This window comes from Strongylocentrotus purpuratus, unplaced genomic scaffold, assembly GCF_000002235.5.
Source record: "Strongylocentrotus purpuratus isolate Spur 01 unplaced genomic scaffold, Spur_5.0 spur5_scaffold_20, whole genome shotgun sequence".
Lineage (NCBI taxonomy): Eukaryota > Metazoa > Echinodermata > Echinoidea > Camarodonta > Strongylocentrotidae > Strongylocentrotus > Strongylocentrotus purpuratus.
The window spans coordinates 37,710,225-37,729,089 of NW_022145606.1; the positions used below are offsets into that span (position 1 = coordinate 37,710,225).

Here is an 18,865-nt window from a genome sequence, read left to right on the forward strand (position 1 = left end):
TGTTTTGTTTTGTTTTGTTTTTTTGTGTTTTTTTTGGGGGGGGGTAACATGACATTTTCGTAATATTTTTGTTGGTACAAGTGTGGAAACTGTCCACCATTACATCACAGTGACATTACTGGTGAGTGCCAATTTAAGTATAGTGATTACAACTTTCAAAAGTTCATAGCTGTGATAACTTAGGGACGAAAATAAAACCACGAGTTACACGTCGGCTACCGGGTTTCAACTGCACAGTTTTTCATGTGGTTTATTACAAAGTCAGTCACAAGGTGGCGCTAGAATAATCCACTCATGTTAAGGAAAGAGTCATCATTTGTCATGGATATCTGTGTTAGCATTCATGTTTGCTTTACACATACATGTTATATGCCACAATTTCTGGAATCAAGTACTAGATTGATAACTTGCATTTGTCACTGAAACAAATTGAAAACGTACACAGCATGGACAAAGTAAATAATAAGACCGCACTGTTTAGATGCGTTTGATGATTTACCTGAATGTATATTGCCCCAAAACATAAGAACTTGTTTACATTTCCATCATAAATACAAAATAGTAACAACTCGATTTCGTTTCTATGCTGTTAGCTTCAAAATCGGTAACTAATCGGTAACTGATCTGAAGCTGGGGTATACGATGCATGATGAGTATGATTCGTGAGAGATTGAAGGAACAATAAAGAACAAAATACAAAGAGGTTTAAAATATAAAGCTGGGGTAATTAATCTTAGAGCATCTTGTGCTCTTTGTATGACGGATATGAGCACAATAAAATATCAATTATTTAGTTAATTACAATTCTTTTATTTCATTCCCTTGTGTCTGTTATTATTATTATTTTTTTCTGCATTTCTTCCCTTGGTCTTCAGTATACTTTTGGAGCGGACCTCGAGAAGGGTTTGATCCGGCCACTTACACATCACCTAACCCCACCGAACTTGGAGAAGAACTATTGTCCCAAAGCAGTCTTAACACCAGTCACTCCAACACTAAGGAAATATGTAGACCAGGTTATTCCCATCAAAGATCCTGTATGATAAAGCCTACATTGGCAGGAAGATGTGTGACTCCAGGGATGTAAATGGGGTCTTTATAATAGTCACTTCTAAAGTAAAGAGACAATCTGACCAAGTTATTTTCCCCTAAAGCTCCTGTACGATAAAGCATACATGTGCAGAAGGATGTGTTTCTCCGGTAATGTAAAGGTAGTCTTTATAACAGTCACTTCTACAGTAAGGAGACTGTGAAAGTTGTAATTTTGTATTTGTCAGTTAAAGTCATTTTATTTAGTATTTATTGATTTAGCTTGACATTGCAATAATAGAACAACAGAAGGCGTTTGGTCAAAGATTACTTTGACCAATCCTTAAGTTTTTCTAGTTTAAAGGTCAGAAACTGGTTTGGCGCCAACTGTTGTTGGCTGATTTGAAATGATCATGTTTGCAAAATGATTTCTGTTTTGTTAGGAAAATCTGGGGTTTTCTGGAGCATCCTTTGTTCCTGAGAGCTGTTTCTACAGTATTTTGGGGGCACAGACGTTAGTTAAACCACATATTTGAGCATTATGAAAATGAATGTAAAAAAGGTAGTTTTTAAGATGTTAACATTGTATAAACCTTACACAGTGGCACAGTAATTTGTATGGCAAATGTATAACATGTGTAAACTGTGTACCCACACATATGATATTACAATTACCTTCACAGAGATATCTTTTGAACATTTAATATGTCATTACATCTATAATTGATGTTTTGGTTTTGCTTGAAGTTGAAAGAAATAGTAAAGTTAAACGTATGATGCAGAAGAAGACATTCTACGATGAAAACGGATGAGGAATATGTTCCTATTTGTGTGAATGACAGGTCAAGGTCATGACTTTGTTGTGTTCCTTGACTTTGATAAAGTCATTCAAGCTCGTTAAATATGGTCACATTATTAGTTGAAATCGTGTTAAATCTGATTTAGACATGATAAAGATGATGCAAGTTTAATTGTGTGTTTACTGTGATAGTCTATATGAAATTTAAAGAGAGTTAGACACTGAATTCAGACAATGCCTTTGATTTAATAGAATGCTATAGCTGCTAAAATGTTGTGAAACTTATATTTATGAACACATACTTTTATATTATGCATTTCTGTTATGCTCTATCATGTACAGTTTTCACGGAGTGAGGGTACAGCGAATAATTAAACGCCAAGGAGAAGAAACCGACACTCCCGTACAAAAACCTGAGTCATTGTAATTATTCAGCCTCGCAAGCAGTCACAGAGACACTCAGACCAAGTTATTTCCACTATAAAGCTCCTGTACGATAAAGCCTAAATGTGTATAAAGATGTGTTATTCCAGTAATGTGAGGGTAGTCTTTATAACAGTCGATTATACAGCAAGGAGACACTCCGACCAAGTTATTTCCACTAAAACTCCTGTACGATGAAGCCTGTATCTGCAGGATGATTTGTGACTCCAGCAATACAGTAAGGAGACACTAGAACCAGCTAATTCCAATGAAAGGTCCTGCATTGCTTTTGAAAAATCGCACTTAAAACTTGCAATAATCTAGATATTTGCAGGTGAATTGCTTGCGAGTTTCCAATGTTATTACAAAGTTTTTCAACAGGACCTCTGGCATTCCCTGTGCAAGTCACGTGAATATTTGATTTGTACATAAATTCTTGCTGTTCCAAGCGGGTTGCTAATAGATCCAGTAGTACACTGAAATCCCCTTTAAAGGGATTAATCTACCTTTGCCTCGATCACTGTCTGTAAATGGGTACATGGCAGGACTCATCAAGATGATATTAATGGCAGCCATGCTAATAATCATTTAGCGCCAGACAATCTGACAGACATGAGGGCTTTACAAGATCCCACTGTTATTATTACTATTACAGCATTATTATTATTATCACATTGGCAACCCGGTCTCTAAATATGATGTCAGCCTCTTACATTTTAACCTTTGTTGAATGCAAGAAATTGTATTAATTATATTTTGATCAAAATATATATGTTTCATGCCTATCTTGATACTATATCACGGATTACATGTTCTGTCAGGCACCCCCATATAAGATAGGTCTACTATTCCATTAACATTTCAAAAAATGGAAAGTTTAGGTCATTCTCTCATTCAGACCAGTGGTGAATTGCAAAGGGATGACATCACAACATTCTGACCGCATTGCAAATTAGTCTCACAGATTCCAGGATTTTCATGATTTTGACGGATTCATAACTTTCTTCTTGATTGTCTGATTTTTCTCAAACTTTTAGTGAATTGTTTTTCAAATTGTTCTGCTTCTATTAAAAATAATTTAATATCAGGGTGAAATTCCCCTTTAAATGGTTTGCTTGATTCTTTACAAATGTCAATTTATTTCATCGTTAAATGAAAATTTCCTGTTCAAACCGCTGACTTATAGTTATTTTTGTTATTAACACCAGTGATCATGTCAAAATATTCTCATTTTTTGGGACAAAAAAAGGCATATTTCCTAAGCGATACATTGCATACAGAATCACCCTTAAGCAGTTTCTGTTTTCGAACAGTACATATATGGGAGTGCCACTATAGACTTTTGTCACACAAACAGTGTGTGTGTGTATATATATATATATATATATATATATGTATATATATATATCATTGTTGTCAGTTTATCATCTATAAGGGTAATCAAAGGTTGGGTAAAGACAAAAGCAAAATATATCTGAGAAACAAGTGGTGATTGATAGAAAATTAGGAACACTGAAGGAAATTGTTAATATTGAAACTTTAAAAAAGACGTTCTTAAAAGTGTGGGTAAAATGTGAACTGGCAAATCTGGCATGAGACTGTAACGTATTTCTAGTTTTTTTTAAAATAGTTTATCCAATTTTGTTTGATCAAATTTTCTCCTGCCCTTTTTTAAATTTGTATCTTAAAGCTTTCCAAATAGTTACTCCTGAAAAGATTTATTGCATTTGTATGACTGTTTTTTTAAATATTTTATTTTACTGTTATGTATTACAAATATACAACAAGCAACTAGGAAACGACAGGAGTGTATTAATCACGTAATGTCGAAACATTACTAATTTGGTAACGAATATCCCTATTACGATATTGTTTTCAATACCAAAAAGGTTAATTATGTGAAACCTGTGTTTAAAGGCCACTCAAGGGAGACAACAAAATCAGTCTTTATAAGCAGGTAAATCTTCATGTACATTTTGTATAACTTCCTCCAATAAATAACACATTTCGAGAGAAAAAGAAATAAACGAAGTCTTTCATTTAGAGGCTCAAAAACATTTCAGATTAGTGTTCTTTATAGCATCGTACTCGGATCGCAACATAAATCATGCCCATAGCTGGCGCTATGACCCATAATCATTGGACAAAATCACATCTCCAAACAGTGTATACAGTGCAGAAAACAAAATCAGCATAGAATGCTATAAACATGATATGAAAGAATACAATAAGCAAAGTTAGCAAACAGGTCAACAAAATACTAAAATATAAGCAGTGTTCTCAATATGGCAGTATGAAAGATATGTATATATGCATCTACAACTGATGTCGAGATGAAAATACACAAATTAGCATATTATAATACATCATATACCGACAGAAATGAATGAAAAACAGGATGATTATGGAACTGTAAGGCAACGGCATAATATACAACCTATGGAAGTGATCCTATGATTTTTAAATACATGTTTAACAGTATATATTAATACTAAATCAAAAGCAATCAAATATATATCAAACACTTTGTGATAAGTGGTTTATCCTATTTTTTCAAAAACCTTCCTACATTTGATTTTAGGTGAAGGTGAGATACATATGAATGACTCCTTTTTTTCTTCTTTTTTCAATGTAGATAGATTACGATCCTACATTTCTATGGATTATGGAACATCAACACTATACAGTGCGTCCCATAAGAAACGTAACCAAGAATTATCGATGTTTTGTCATAACTTAATTGCCATTATAATTAATAAATTACACATGTTTGTAAAGGCTTAGATCCTCCCCTTTCATTTGATGCAACTCATATGATGCATATTTCACGCATAAGTGATTAAAAATATTTGAAGAGAGGAATTAAAAAAAAAATCATCTGGCGGGCAGTATCTGAATTTCAAAGTTAAAACCACATTTCTAGAAAGTTCAATTTCTGTCCTTTCATATGACACCTCAATCGGGAAAAATGAGCCAGAAATAACAAAGTTTTATTTGTTTAAAGTAATGCTTGGATTTTCATAATTGGATTAAACGTGTTCGTTTTCACTTGCTGCCTGCCATAGCAACACACAGAGTTGACAAAAGACTTAACTCCGTTTTGTTTTGCATTAAGTCTTTGGAAGTAACGTTTGTATTTGTAATATCTTCTTTGACATATCTGCTTGCAATATTTTATATTTGTAAAGATTACATAAAATATTGAATATTTCACATGAAGGCCGTATTTCACCTAAGAATCTGATTTTACTGATGCCTTGTAACAAACCAAGATGGCAAAGATGATAAGATTGGCCGTCGCAACAACAAGAGCAATACCAAACGATATGAAGACTGTGTGCATCGAAGATGTGACATCATATATGTGCCCTGATCGAAATGAGATAAAGAGAACAGTTAAGTTACATAGTCATGTCAAAATAATAGAATCTGAATGTTATATTTTATCATTATCATATGAAACAATGATAGGCCAGTGATGTGGTTAACGTGATACGCCCCCCCCTCCCCCTTGCCTTCTGCGGTTATTTTAATTTAAAATGACCATGCTGGACCATACAGGCTTTATTAAAAGCCCTCATTGTTGCTATAACTATCCACAAATCGCTGAATCGGCAATACAGTCGCGACGGCTGCTGAGGTCAGATTTGGATTTTTACGCGCCTTGTGAATGATATCATCTTCCCGTTAACAATAGTAACTGAATGTGACATTTATGAATAATCCTGAAATATACTCTGTGTTGCTGAGATTTCCACAAAAAACACGCTATTTTAGGATCTGCTGCTGTACGTAAGTACTTGAGAACTTGCTAGCCGCCGCAAGTAACAGGTGTAATCATATTTAAAGTGAAAAATTATGCATGTGATTTTTAGAAATTACTTAAACTACACATTTTACTTATCTAGCTTATGCTTTTACTATAAAGATTTGACTAGTTAGTAATTATTTATTTTGTATGAACACGGCTTATTGTTTGTGAGTTCATTTTTCATGGACCTATATTTACCCTGGGCTGTCAACAATACAGTGATGCACTGACATTTTTTTGTGTATATTTTATTTGAAAAATTAAAAGGATAACACAGAAAACATTTTGAAATGCATAATCAGTACTTGCACTTGTATTTTCATTGGTAGTTTAGGTGGCGTCAATAAAACATTGTTTGTGAGGAGAGATAAGCATATTTCCCAACAAACCATAAGACAAAAATTTTCGCCCCTGACAGACATTTTAAAAGAGGAAAAGTAAAATTATGGAGAAGGAAAGGAGAATCCCATCTCTCTCTCTCGCTCTCTCTCTCTTCAGACCAAACCTTTTATGTGCCTGTTTAAATAAGTAGATTTAATCACCAATAATTAATCCGTGCATACCAGGGGCCTGTTTCATATAAATTTCAATGACAAATTTGCTCTCAGCCAATCAGATGCCATGATTTCAGTAGCTTATAACAGTAGCTTGTAACTTGTTATTGATATCAAGTTTAATGAAACAGGGCCCAGTACCACCTATGTATATATACCTGATATTGTATCTCCTGCTCCTACACCTACTGCTTCCAAGAAGAAAAAGAGGGAGAGTGCACTTGGTATATTCTGTGCATCTCTTACTGCTAGCTTCGCCATCACGGATGAAATAGTTCGAACCACGAACAGGGCTAACCCTTGAACACCTGCCATTACTGCTAAGAAGACAAACGTCGAGCTGAGTGTGTCCAAGAAGAAAGAGATGGCAGACACCAAGCAACAGAAGATGATGATGATTGTTGTGTCGTAGTTAAAGTGAAGGAGGACCAAAAAGACTATGCTTCCAACTGTACCAGCAATGCCTGCAATCGAAGACAAAAGTACGGCTCTTGATGGATCTATTCCCAAACCTTCTGCGTGAGGGACTAGGAATAAGAGCCAAACATAAAAGACGTAGTTAGCCAAGAAGACGGCAGGCATAACTAGTGTACATAATAGCTCTTCGACCAGAATGAAAGATTTTAAAAAAACTCTCCAACTGAGGGAAGAGAATGAAAGAAGTCTACTACCACCTGCATGTATTCCGTGTTTGAGCGTGAGAAGCCATCATTATCCGATTCAGTTCCCCAATTTGCACCTCCTTGATGCTTCTCGTTCTCTATGATAGAATGGCTATCACCTGATGAATGTGTGACCATAAGCTGCGTATTTTCTTCTGTACTCGAAGAGAGGTCCTTTGGTGGTCTAAGAATCATCGCAGAGACCACAGCATGAAGTGAGATCCCACCTAAGATGAGACAGGCACCGTCATAGCCATACGCTTCAAGCGACCTCTCGACAATAATGGGTACTGTGAAGACACCACATATGATACCAAACTGCGTTAGTGAGTTCGAGAAGATAAAGGACTTTGGGAAAAATCTGGCGAGGGTAACCAGTGTGGAGAAGACTGCCATAACTATTCCAAATCCTATAGTAAAAAAAGAGAAAGAAAATTGTAAATAAATCACATCTTAATTTTGATAATAATGTTGGTCTTAATGCATCAAACTCAACGTATTTTTTCTTCTTCTTCAAAGACCGGTTTATGGTTTTAATTATTAACATTGAAATTAATTTTAAAATATCTTTGTCTTCAAAACACTCAACAAACCTTATTTAGAAACATTACGGTTTCATGAGAATTAATAGGCGAATATCAATACCTCAAAGACAATAATATCTATTAGCATAACACAAATTGGGTATTTATTCTTTCAATAAATAGCAAGGTTCCGGAGAGTCTCGATGAGGGGTTAGGAAATGAAAGAAGAAAGGCTTGTCATTAACCCTTACTTTACTGTGGGGGAGGAGGCGTTCGCCATTGTCTTGATAACGTGAAGTACTATGTAAAGTCGTTTATCAAGTAAATGTATTCAAAATTGTTGCTGTGTGTGGTGATGAAGCATTTCATTCACCTGCTACTATCTTTTGTACTACAATTGCCAGAGCACTAATTGTATGAATTATCTGATGCTCTTCTCAACTGCTATAGTTTAGTATTTTTTAAGGAATTATAGTAACAATTTCCCCCCTGTTATATTTTGTTCACAAAACATAATTTCTCTCTTCTTAGATATGATTTTTCCTCATTGAAAAGTAAAGGTTTTGTTAATAAATTTTGAAGGAGGTTCATTGATTTTAAGAACTAACTTTATTGTCATTATTGCAAAGATGAAACTTGTTATATTTATTCACAAAATATAATTTCTTTCTTCTCAGATATGATTTTTCCTCATGAAAAATGAAAGGATAAGAAAATGAAGGAATATGTCGCTTGTAAACATAATAAGACGCCATTGTATTTTCAGCTGCATACACCGCGGTATGTTCGGCGTTTCAAGAGGTAACAGATGCTGTCCATGCTATTATTCCAGTTTTTTTTTCAATTTGAAATGGTTGTTTCTTTGATAGATCATTAACCCCTATCCTGTGTATTTACCAACAAAATAATTCAGTTATCAGAATCGGTTTCATATCCCTTTAGAATGGTGTAAAATTCCATAACATTTATATACACTAAACTCATTATAATTTGAGAAATAAGAGCATTGCAATTGTGTTCATTCTTTATGGGATGTCGTCTGCTTGGGCATGATTAGTTCATATTGTGAAGGCTTTAAAACATCGTCATTTTTCTGGCGATTCTCTCGCATATCTCAGATGCTATGGAGGTGGTTTTATTTATATTGTTTTATAAATCACCCGATTTGTAGTTGACCTAAAACTTGTACGATAGCCATCTGTTACATTACCAGTTTTTAGTTATACGTTATTTGCCATATTTGTGATTTTCTTTAAACAGGCACTTCAAATTCTTTCCAATTAAAGCTTGGTACATGGTACATGTATAACTTCACATGGTACGTCACATTTTCAAGAAAATAGCTGAGCCCATGTCATGCTAAAAGGCATCAAATCATGCCCATAATATCTTAATTTATATATCTCTTTTACATTTCGTTAGAAATATTGTACACAAAAGGGCAGGAATACATCTAATTTTTATTCTTTGGGATGAGGTTTCCTTTAAAACCCATTATCTAACCGACATGATTGTGATATGTCGAATTCCTTAGATGGGTTATTTTTAAACAGTTCCGGGAAGATATCACAGTCAAAATAAAAAAAAAGGAAAAATATCGTGGGGTATTGCATAGCTCTAACCGTTGCGATTTAATGAAAAGGTAACAGATAAATCGAAAACTGTTAATCTAATTACAATTTAGTCTTCATAAAGATTTAAGGTAGTATACATAGGCTTATACACGCGGCTCGTTTTCTTCCCCACGTGCATGGCCCTTTACATAACTGATTGCTATCATTGCTATGTTAATCCATTAGGCAACAAGAGGTATTTGAAATAATAACAATAGAGGGCAATGTATATTGAGCAGGGCAGTGGCGGTTCGGGGAGGGGGTTTCAAGCTTCTGAAATTGTTTTGCAAAGCAAGAACCCCCAGGTCCCTCTCCAACCACCCCCCCCCCCCTCACCCAAAATTCATTATCATTATTATTATCATTATTATTATTATTAGTAGTAGTAGTAGTGGTATTATTATTATTATTATTATTATTATTATTATTATTATTATTATTAATATTATCATCATTTAATATTATGATGATTATTATTATATGCGGGACAGAGAGACAAGGAGAAGTTGGCCTAATGACGTCATGTTTTGTGACCATATCATAACCAGGAATTACACGTCTACTTACCTGTTAAAGATATCAGTATACCGAGTTCAAAGACTGAGTTTGCAAGCGGGGCGCACATTATAGATATTGCGGCCAGTAGTCCACCGAATATTCCTAAAGTTCGAGGCTTCATCACTTTCAGCAGGACATTAGCAATGGGAGCTATTGGGGTTAAAGAAATAAAAATTAAGAAATATAATATACATGAATTTAAAAAATCACAGCGACAAGTTATAATGCTGCATGTATAAATGTTGTTGTAGCACAAAATGGTGAAGCACATGCTTCATAATTGTAGACTTATTCGGCAATTATTAACAAGCATTCTAATTCTGGCTATAAAGTATTGTTTCATGTTTACTACTAATTTGTGTTTACATGTCCAAGTTTTGCTCCACAGTATATAAATACACTTGTAAGAACGAATATATAGTACATATTAAGTTGGTTCACTTAAAACAGACGATGAGAGTTAGAGATCAAATAACGTTATGTTTTTTTCCTTAGTTTTAGGTATTCTGTAATTTCCTATACTTCTACGTGCAAGAAAAAAGATATTCATTGGTATTACCAATATCAATGGATATCGTCTTAGAAGCAGACACAAATATACTGGGTCGGTGGAAGATCGTATTAACTTAATCGTGGCAACTTGATCTAAGTAAGAGCGTAAGGACAACTAATGGTGTAAGTCAAATATTCATGGAATATTTATTGCTGCACGGAAAAACTTACGCCGACTTGGCGGCCACGTCTGAACATGGCTAATGTTCGAGTCCCGCCATTCCGTTCACTTGAACACTTCCTTTCACTTCCATTGTTTATAATAACGTAAGAAAACTACTGTATATCAATATTATGAAGGATTTCGATGTCATGGTATATCGTATATATTATGCAGACGCGTATTTGTATGTGTGTAAACCCCCCTTTGCTTGTTGTTTGTTTTTTTTAATAATAAAAAAATAAAAAAATAAAAAATAAATAAATTATTGCCATGCTGACCTAAAAAAGGTGACCTTACCCCCCCCCCCCCCCCCTAACGAAGCAAAATGTCAAATTTTCAAATTTCGAAAAAAAGAAAGAAAAAAAAGTGACCTCTTACCGCCCCCCCCCCCTTGCCTCCCCCCCCCCCCCCCCCCCGCTTATTCAGCGGCTGGCTGAGTCGTTGCGAAATTTTCGGCCCGATTTAAAAATGTTAACCCCCCCCCCCCCCCCCTTGAAAAAATCCTGCGTATGCGCCTGATATTATGTATGTCAAGTTATCTTTAGTCTTTGTACGTTTATATATTGTGAGGAAATCAAATTTCCAATATCGGACAATCAATTGAGATTGAAAAAAAGGAAAATAAAATTAATTATATTACCTGTCATAAACATCAGTGAATGCAGACTGCAGATAAAAGCAATTGTCTTGTAGTCACTATCGTACCGCTCCACCATCTCGGGAATGAGAACTCCAAACGATTTAGCCATTCCGCCATCCACAAAGAGGACTAGACACTTACTGAGAACTATGGCGTACCGCTATGGATCTTGGGAATCATTCAGATGTTTATTTTGAGCCATTGTTGTTGTTGTATGGCGCCCTTGATGTTGTTGTAAAGAGACACGAAAAAAGAGAGTAGGAGGAAAAAACTAATTCTCGCTACTCTAAATAGGTACGAAAATCTCGAAATTCGCGAGACGAGGTAATTTTCTCTCTCTCGGGTCGTCACTACAACTTCCGGTATAGAGTCCCATCCCGCTGGCGCTAGCGCCTGTGTTCGCTGTGCAGAGTTTTCACGCACGCTAAAATCAATGCCAATCAGTGTAATTTGTACAGATTATAATATATGCATTAAATTTAGTTTGTTTTTATTCAATTTGAATATACAATAAAAAGCAAAAAATAGTTTACAGGAAAGATTTTATTTTTATTCATGTTTTTTTTCTGTTAATCTAAAAGTTAAAAAAAATAAGTGTCTTAAAATTGTGCATGTAGCGACCAGCGTCACAATCACGAGCAAACGATACAGTAAACAGTGTAGAGACAACACTCAGTTCATGTATTTCTCGTCGACCACAAAATGAATAAAAAAAACAGTTTCGGAACTTAAAAAAATCTTAACGGACAGAGGAATACCATGCAATGGAAAGCTTCGGGCAGAATTAGTGACTTTAGCACAAAAGGCCGTTAAACTCTACCGTGAAAGAGAGGGTTGTGATCACGAACTTTCCGAGCGAAAGCGACGCTGTGTTGTTGTGGAGGACGGCACAGGAAGCTGTAATGTCGAAAAGCTATCCCATAATGCAATGCGCGTTTTCAAGATTTTCCCCGGATCTCGGCAGAATCGCTATTTGGGGTAGCGAGAATATGTGAGCCTTTATTACTGGTTTTAGGTTTACAAGCCTTATTATCCATAGCTACAAACGTAGCTAAGTTTTAAGCGACTGAGAACTCCGTCTTCAGACGACGAAGTGCGAGGAGAAAGCGGCAATTTTAAAACGAATGAGGGATGCGCCACACCCATCAGAGTGTTAACAAAGCTGACTCTCACTCTACGCAGGGAGGTGATAGAGAAGGAGTGGAAACTCTTGTAATTTATTGAAACGCATGCGTGAGTTCTAAGCGTAACACTAGGGACTTTTAGATTGAGTGGACGAGAACACGACGAACGCCGACTGATCATGCGTGTCAACGTACTCAACTGCCCATGTTGACTACAATTAGAAACCTTTTAAATTTCACATGTCACATGCATATGCACCAGTTCTACACATTTTTACATAATAGCAGTTATTTCGACATAACTATAAACTGCTGATTTACATTTTGATATAGTCCTTACGAGCAGTTCGTGCATGCAGCTGCTCAAATTGGTGTAAACTGTGATAACGGCGAGGTCTACTTGAATCTTTTGAATAATAATTCTAGCCGAATTCGTAACCGTCCGGCTCTGATTGCATCAAAATCGGCTAGTTTGCCAAATCTAATAATGGTAATTCTTGATATCAAGAAATATGTTTTAATGATAAAACTGCTTGCCATAAGATCGCGCCAGCTCGCCACAACTCGAGGCTCCAACTCGGCTAAGTGGGAGCCCTGCTTTACAAGTCTTTGGTATGACTCGGCCGGGTTCGAACCCACCACCTCCCGTTCATGCGAAAAGCCCTTGCCTCCCCCCCCCCCCCCCAACAAACCTAAAAAAAGAGAGAAGGAAATGAAGGGAAAGGGAAAGAGAGAGAAAGGGAAATATTTTTTTTTTTTTAAAGAGAAAGAAGAAATACTTTTTAAGCCTTTTTTGAAAAAAAGTATATACTAAAGAGAAATAGAAAGAGAGAGAGAAAGAATGAATAGTGACCTGCCAGTGTCACAAAATAATGAGGTATCAAAATATGTTTTAATGATAAAACGGCTTGCCATAAGATTGCGCCAGCTCGCCAAAACTCGAGGCTCCAACTCGGCTAAGTGGGAGCCCTGCTTAACAATGGGACCTTCTGCCTTCTAGCTAGGCGCTCAGCATATTAGATTAGAGAAGGGTAGTAATAACAAACTATGTTATGCAGGGCCCGCTGGAAGAGCAGTTTCATAACTGAAGTGGCTACCCCCGGTAAATAAAACGTCACTGAAAATTCACTTTGCATCACTCTGACACTCGTCATTTGCCATGTACACACGTTCGGGCATATTTGATTCTAAACTTTGCGAGAGAGCGGAACCCTTAGAGATAACCTGCGGCACCCCGGTTAAAAATGATAATCGTCAAGATTTGAGGGGGGATTGACCAGGTCGTTAGGGTAAATACTCCTTGCCGTAAAAGAAAGCAGTACATTTTGAGAATCAGACAGGTGACATTTTGAATAAAATCGCGCAAAAATTATGAAAATTAATTAAATTGTAATTACTAGACGTACGGGCGATGAAATTGGCTAATTCAATAATTTGAAGGTCGGTAGTGTCGGACAACTTTCTTTTTGTTGTATCAACCCACACAACTATTATCGCTTGTATAAATTGATGACTCAGGAAGGCCTTTTCTAGTGATTTTCTTTTGATAATATATTTTAGTAGTGCCCAAGGCGAGAAGGTATACTTAGGAGGAAAACAGAATTAAGGATATCTTTGTACACGACAAATGGGAGTTGTACGTAACGACATCATGACCATTACATAAATTGTCAATTTGAGATTCACATTGATTAAGGGGTTGTATGTATATTCATTCATAACGCTCGTATTACTGTCTTGTCTGATTTATTTCAAACTTTTTTCCACTCTGATGTTCCTTTTTTGCTTCCATACAAGTGAACTTACTTACAATTAAAAGGTTGGACTGCCATCTTAATTATCACAGTAAACACGGCACGCATGGAAATATGAATAGCACCATCTAGGGCTAATCATTGTTTTGCCAAAGCAGTTTTGCCAAAATAACCTCCCTTTTTCGATTCAAGGTAGCTCTCATTTTCTTCCATATTTTCATATCAACAAAATACTCAATTATTTATGAATATAAACAAAATCACGAAGGGCATATCGTCTGTTTTAAAACACGAAGAAGACGTAAGTTAAATAATTACAATTATTGGGTTATTCCGGTCCGCCTTAAATATAGATATGAGAACGAAAGAGATTCAGAGAAGTAAACATGAAACGGGAAAGAAAATATAAGAAAGGGGAAATGAATTGAAGGTAACGAGGTTGTAAACATACTCCAACAAATTACAAGACAGTTCAAAACAGTTATACATAAAGATACTGTATATATTACAATACACGAGATATAACTGAAAGAGCAAGGTTAAAACTGATACTGAAAATATTATAATCAATCAAAAACAAACACGCAGTCCCATCCGGCGAACATTGTGCTGTTTTGTTTGATTTTTCTCTTGGAAATGTAAATAAAACTGAAACTACATCGAATTATTTGTTTTGTAATCTTTGCAGGCTTCCATTGTGATTTGTGAAGATAGATTTCAGCGAGGTTTGTGATTGTATATACCACGTATTCTTTCAACATGGTTAGTTGGCCCTGGAAGTGCCCACTCATGCTCTATCTCGATGTTTCGATAGGTTGTATCTATCGTCTTCTATTTATCATGAATACGTGGTGTACCCGCAAACCTAGCTCAAATATATACTTTGTATCATCACGAAAATAAAAAGAAACACAATTATAGCTGACCGTAAATAGAATATTAAGTAATAATTGAAAAAATAGAAGATAGAATGAGTGACAATTAATGAGAGCTGTAAAGCATTCATTCATTTTTTTATATTTTTTACTAAGCGCATTGTAAAATCTCATGGCATCTAAAATATTAACTTGCCTTTACACCAAGAGGGCGCACTAAATCTTGCCTATTCTTTATAGAGCGTCATAATAAGATTTCACTCCGAGTTTATAGAGTATGATGAAAATGGTACATGTACATGTCAATTGCAAGTGTCTTTTGTATATAATAAAGTGGAAATGGTGGCAGTTTTTGTTAATAAAGTTACGAATAATATACGGTGGTATGTTTTATTGAATTTTTAAAAGGGTTGTCAAGAATAATATGAAGAGCAATTCATTAAAGTCGAGCAATGTAGTTACCGTAAGCGCACCACCCCTATCTCTCTTCCTCCTGCTTCTCCCTCTCTCTTCATCTTTCTGAATTATCTCCCTCTATCAATCTTTATAAAGCTCTTAATATTCCTCTTTCTATGTTGCCCTATATGTCTAAAGGATTTAATGACTGTTATTTTTTACTTTTCATTTAATATTATGTATTACAAATATACAACGAACAACTAGGAAACGATAGAAATGTATTAATCATGTAGTGTAAACACATTTATAATTTAATAAAGAATATCCCTAGTACGATATTGTTTTCAATACCAAAAGGTTATTTATGGAAAAACCAATGTATAAAGGCCTCTCAAGGGAGACAAGAAAATCAGGCTAGTTATATAGGTTTGTCATCATTATGTATAACTTCCTTCCATGAGAAACGCTCTTAAAGGAAATGATAAACATCTAGAGTCTTTCTAGACGGGCGATCTTATTTTTTTTATACAGTTAAAACATGGTGATACTGTGTATTGATAGACGATGTAAGTGTCGACCATCATGTAAATAGTAATTCGCCAACAATGTGTTATGATGCCTTTTAGTATGAAGTCATAATAACAAATACATCTAGAGGCTCAACATATTTCAGATTGGTGTTTTTATTAGCATCATATTTATTATCAACATACATTGTGTCGATAGCTGGCGCTATAAACTATGTCATTACAGAAAGTCACATCTCCAAACAGTGTATACAGTATAGAAGAAAAAAATCGGCATAGAATATAGATATGACAGAAGATAAAGCAAACAGGTCATAAACATTTAAAACGGATATTGAATCAACACAATACAAAAATGGAAGCAGGTTTCACAATATGGCAGTATGAAAGACATTTACATATGTATGTATCTACCATATGTCGAGATGAAAATACAAAAACACAAGCATATTATAATACATCATATACCGACTGAAATGAACGAAAGACAAGATGGTTATGGAATAGTAAGGCAACGGCGTAATATACAACTTATGAAAATGTTCCTGTGCTTCCTGTATATTAATGTATAACAAATATCAATACTAGAATAAATGCAATCAAAGCTAGATATCGAACACATTGTGGTTTATACTTTTTTGGTTAAAATGTTGACCTCTCTATTTCTCCGATGTTAAAGGTACTATATCCCATTTGCAGGTCCAAAAAATGAAAAGGATAAATTCCAACGGCATTTGAAAGATAATACTAATTTAGAACTTCCCTAAAAAGGGGAGCTTGAAAATGTCTTTAAGTGGGAAAATAACGACTATTAGTTGTCGAATCGACTTAAGAGCTATAGAGCCAGTAAGTAATAGTCTGATTTTCAGACCATCGTTCCGAATGGTCGTACGTTTAGTGCTGCGCAAAGATTCAATCAGTTTCATTTTGGCCATTACAAGAAGTGGGTTATTGCTGTAGAAAAATGCTCATGTACCATTTACAGCTCATGTTACGTATGTTATTACCAAAGAAGAAAAAGGCCAGTCAGTCACTCAATAGTGTCTGACAGTGAAGTCTAGCAAGTAAACGGGTTTCCTTGCATGATTTGAACATTAGGACACTGCAACGTTTACATGTAACGGATAGGACATACCTGACATATTCATAATTCCTGCAAAATTCTACATAATTTGATGTTGGCTGCAAAAGGGACATAGTATCTTTAAAACTTTCCTACAAATGACTTCCTGTAAAGGCTAGAGGTATTTATATGATTGTCATGTTGCATTTTTTTAAAGGAAAAAATATACGAAACTTGTTGTACCACATTTATATAGATTATCTAGCAGAGGTCAAGAAAGAGACCTTTTCCAATCAAGGTGCCTATTCAAACTATAAACAACAAATAATATAGTCTTTGTAGACGGGCGATCATTTGTATACAGTTGAAGCAGGGTAGACGCTGATGCTGTCTCCCATCATGTAAATACTCACTGGCTAATAATGTTAAACGATGTCTTTTAGTATGGAGTTATAATAACATTTTCTTTTAGAGGCTCAAAACATTTCAGGGTGGTGTCCTCTATAGCATCATACTCCGATCTCTACATAAAGTGTATTGATAGCTGGCGCTATAACATATATTATTACATCAAACAGAGACAGAAAATTACATCTCCAAACAGTTTAAACAGTACATAAAGAAGAGAGCATGGAATGCTGTTCACAGGAAATGACAGAAGACAATACGTATTAAAACAGGTCATAAACATTAAAGACGGATATTAAATCGACATAATTAAAAGATATAAGCAGATTTGACAGTATGGCAGTATGAAAGACATTTGAATATGCATACACATGTATCTACAACAATTGACGAGATGAAAATACCAAAAACATATTCATAATATAATGTACAATATATCAACTACAAAACACATAATTATTGCAATTGTAAGGCAACGTCATAATAGCCAGCTTATACAGTAGGCTTACAGTTCCCCAATCTGCAAATCTTTCTTTCTTGAGTGTGTGTAGTCCTAAAAAGGAATGTTGGTAGTCCTGAGAAGGACTGTTGGTAATCTTTCTTGAGTTTCTAGTTCTAAAGAGAACTACATAGCGGCTGTAAGTGAGGGTGGGTAGAAGGAGGGGCTAAACATTTCAAACAAATTGAGTATCCACCGTCGGGATAGGAAATAATCCTGTGCTTTCCATGTACATGTACAACATGTTAATACTAGAATAATGTTTTAAGATGTAATTTAATAACGAATACATTTAGAGGCTCAACAACGATTCAGGTTAGTTGGTGTCCTTTATAGCATCATATTCGGATCGCGACATACATTTTGTCGATGCTGGCACCATAGCCCATATCATTGCACAAAACAGAGACAAATTCACATCTCTAAAATGTTTTACAAACAAAACAAACATATAATGCTATACACAGGATATCACAGGACATAATAAGCCAACAGGTCATTGTACATTAAAAATGGATTAAAATACTAAAAGCTACCTCAAGTGTTATTAACAAGTCATTATGATTAGGGTCCATTAACACTAAGTTTATCACTTGATCTTACGATTGAATTTTGCGAATGATTGCATTGATCACTATGTGCAATAAATTAAAAATTGTAACGAGTATTTACAAATGATGAGACACTTTTGACGGGACTGTATAATTAGATACTGTTAATACAAGTACCACCTCATAAAACTTGCATCATCAAAATACATTGAATATTCTGGCAGGGACAAACAGAATACTTGCTCATCGCCCTGCTTGAGCTGACGCTGCTACGTTAGGATATTAAGAATTCAATCAGAGATGGTGAAGAAATATCCAATCTACAAAATATAAAAAT

General features: G+C 35.2%; 2 protein-coding genes across 2 annotated transcripts; both read right to left on the reverse strand.

Annotated features, from left to right (window-relative positions):
* Positions 1-5,216: 5,216 nt before the first annotated feature.
* LOC588727 lies at positions 5,217-7,234 on the reverse strand. Its single transcript, XM_030993323.1, has 2 exons — positions 6,775-7,234; positions 5,217-5,620 (listed from the first exon to the last, which is right to left on the reverse strand). The coding sequence occupies exons 1-2, from the start codon at positions 7,196-7,198 to the stop codon at positions 5,484-5,486; spliced, it is 561 nt and encodes a 186-aa protein (XP_030849183.1). The 5' UTR covers positions 7,199-7,234; the 3' UTR covers positions 5,217-5,483.
* On the reverse strand, positions 7,228-11,665 carry LOC115927437 (monocarboxylate transporter 2-like). Its single transcript, XM_030993322.1, has 3 exons — positions 11,329-11,665; positions 9,983-10,123; positions 7,228-7,688 (listed from the first exon to the last, which is right to left on the reverse strand). The coding sequence occupies exons 1-3, from the start codon at positions 11,435-11,437 to the stop codon at positions 7,240-7,242; spliced, it is 699 nt and encodes a 232-aa protein (XP_030849182.1). The 5' UTR covers positions 11,438-11,665; the 3' UTR covers positions 7,228-7,239.
* Between the last annotated feature and the right edge of the window lie 7,200 nt (positions 11,666-18,865).

Coding starts and splice junctions, on each gene's coding strand:
- LOC588727 (XM_030993323.1), bottom strand. CDS start 7,198: ATGCCTGCCGTCTTCTTGGCTAACTACGTCTTTTATGTTTGGCTCTTA. Junction 5,621..6,774: donor AGCAGGAGATACAATATCAG/GTATATATACAT, acceptor CATTTCGATCAG/GGCACATATATGATGTCACA.
- LOC115927437 (XM_030993322.1), bottom strand. CDS start 11,437: ATGGCTAAATCGTTTGGAGTTCTCATTCCCGAGATGGTGGAGCGGTAC. Junction 10,124..11,328: donor TTCACTGATGTTTATGACAG/GTAATATAATTA, acceptor TAACCCCAATAG/CTCCCATTGCTAATGTCCTG. Junction 7,689..9,982: donor TATACTGATATCTTTAACAG/GTAAGTAGACGT, acceptor TTTTTACTATAG/GATTTGGAATAGTTATGGCA.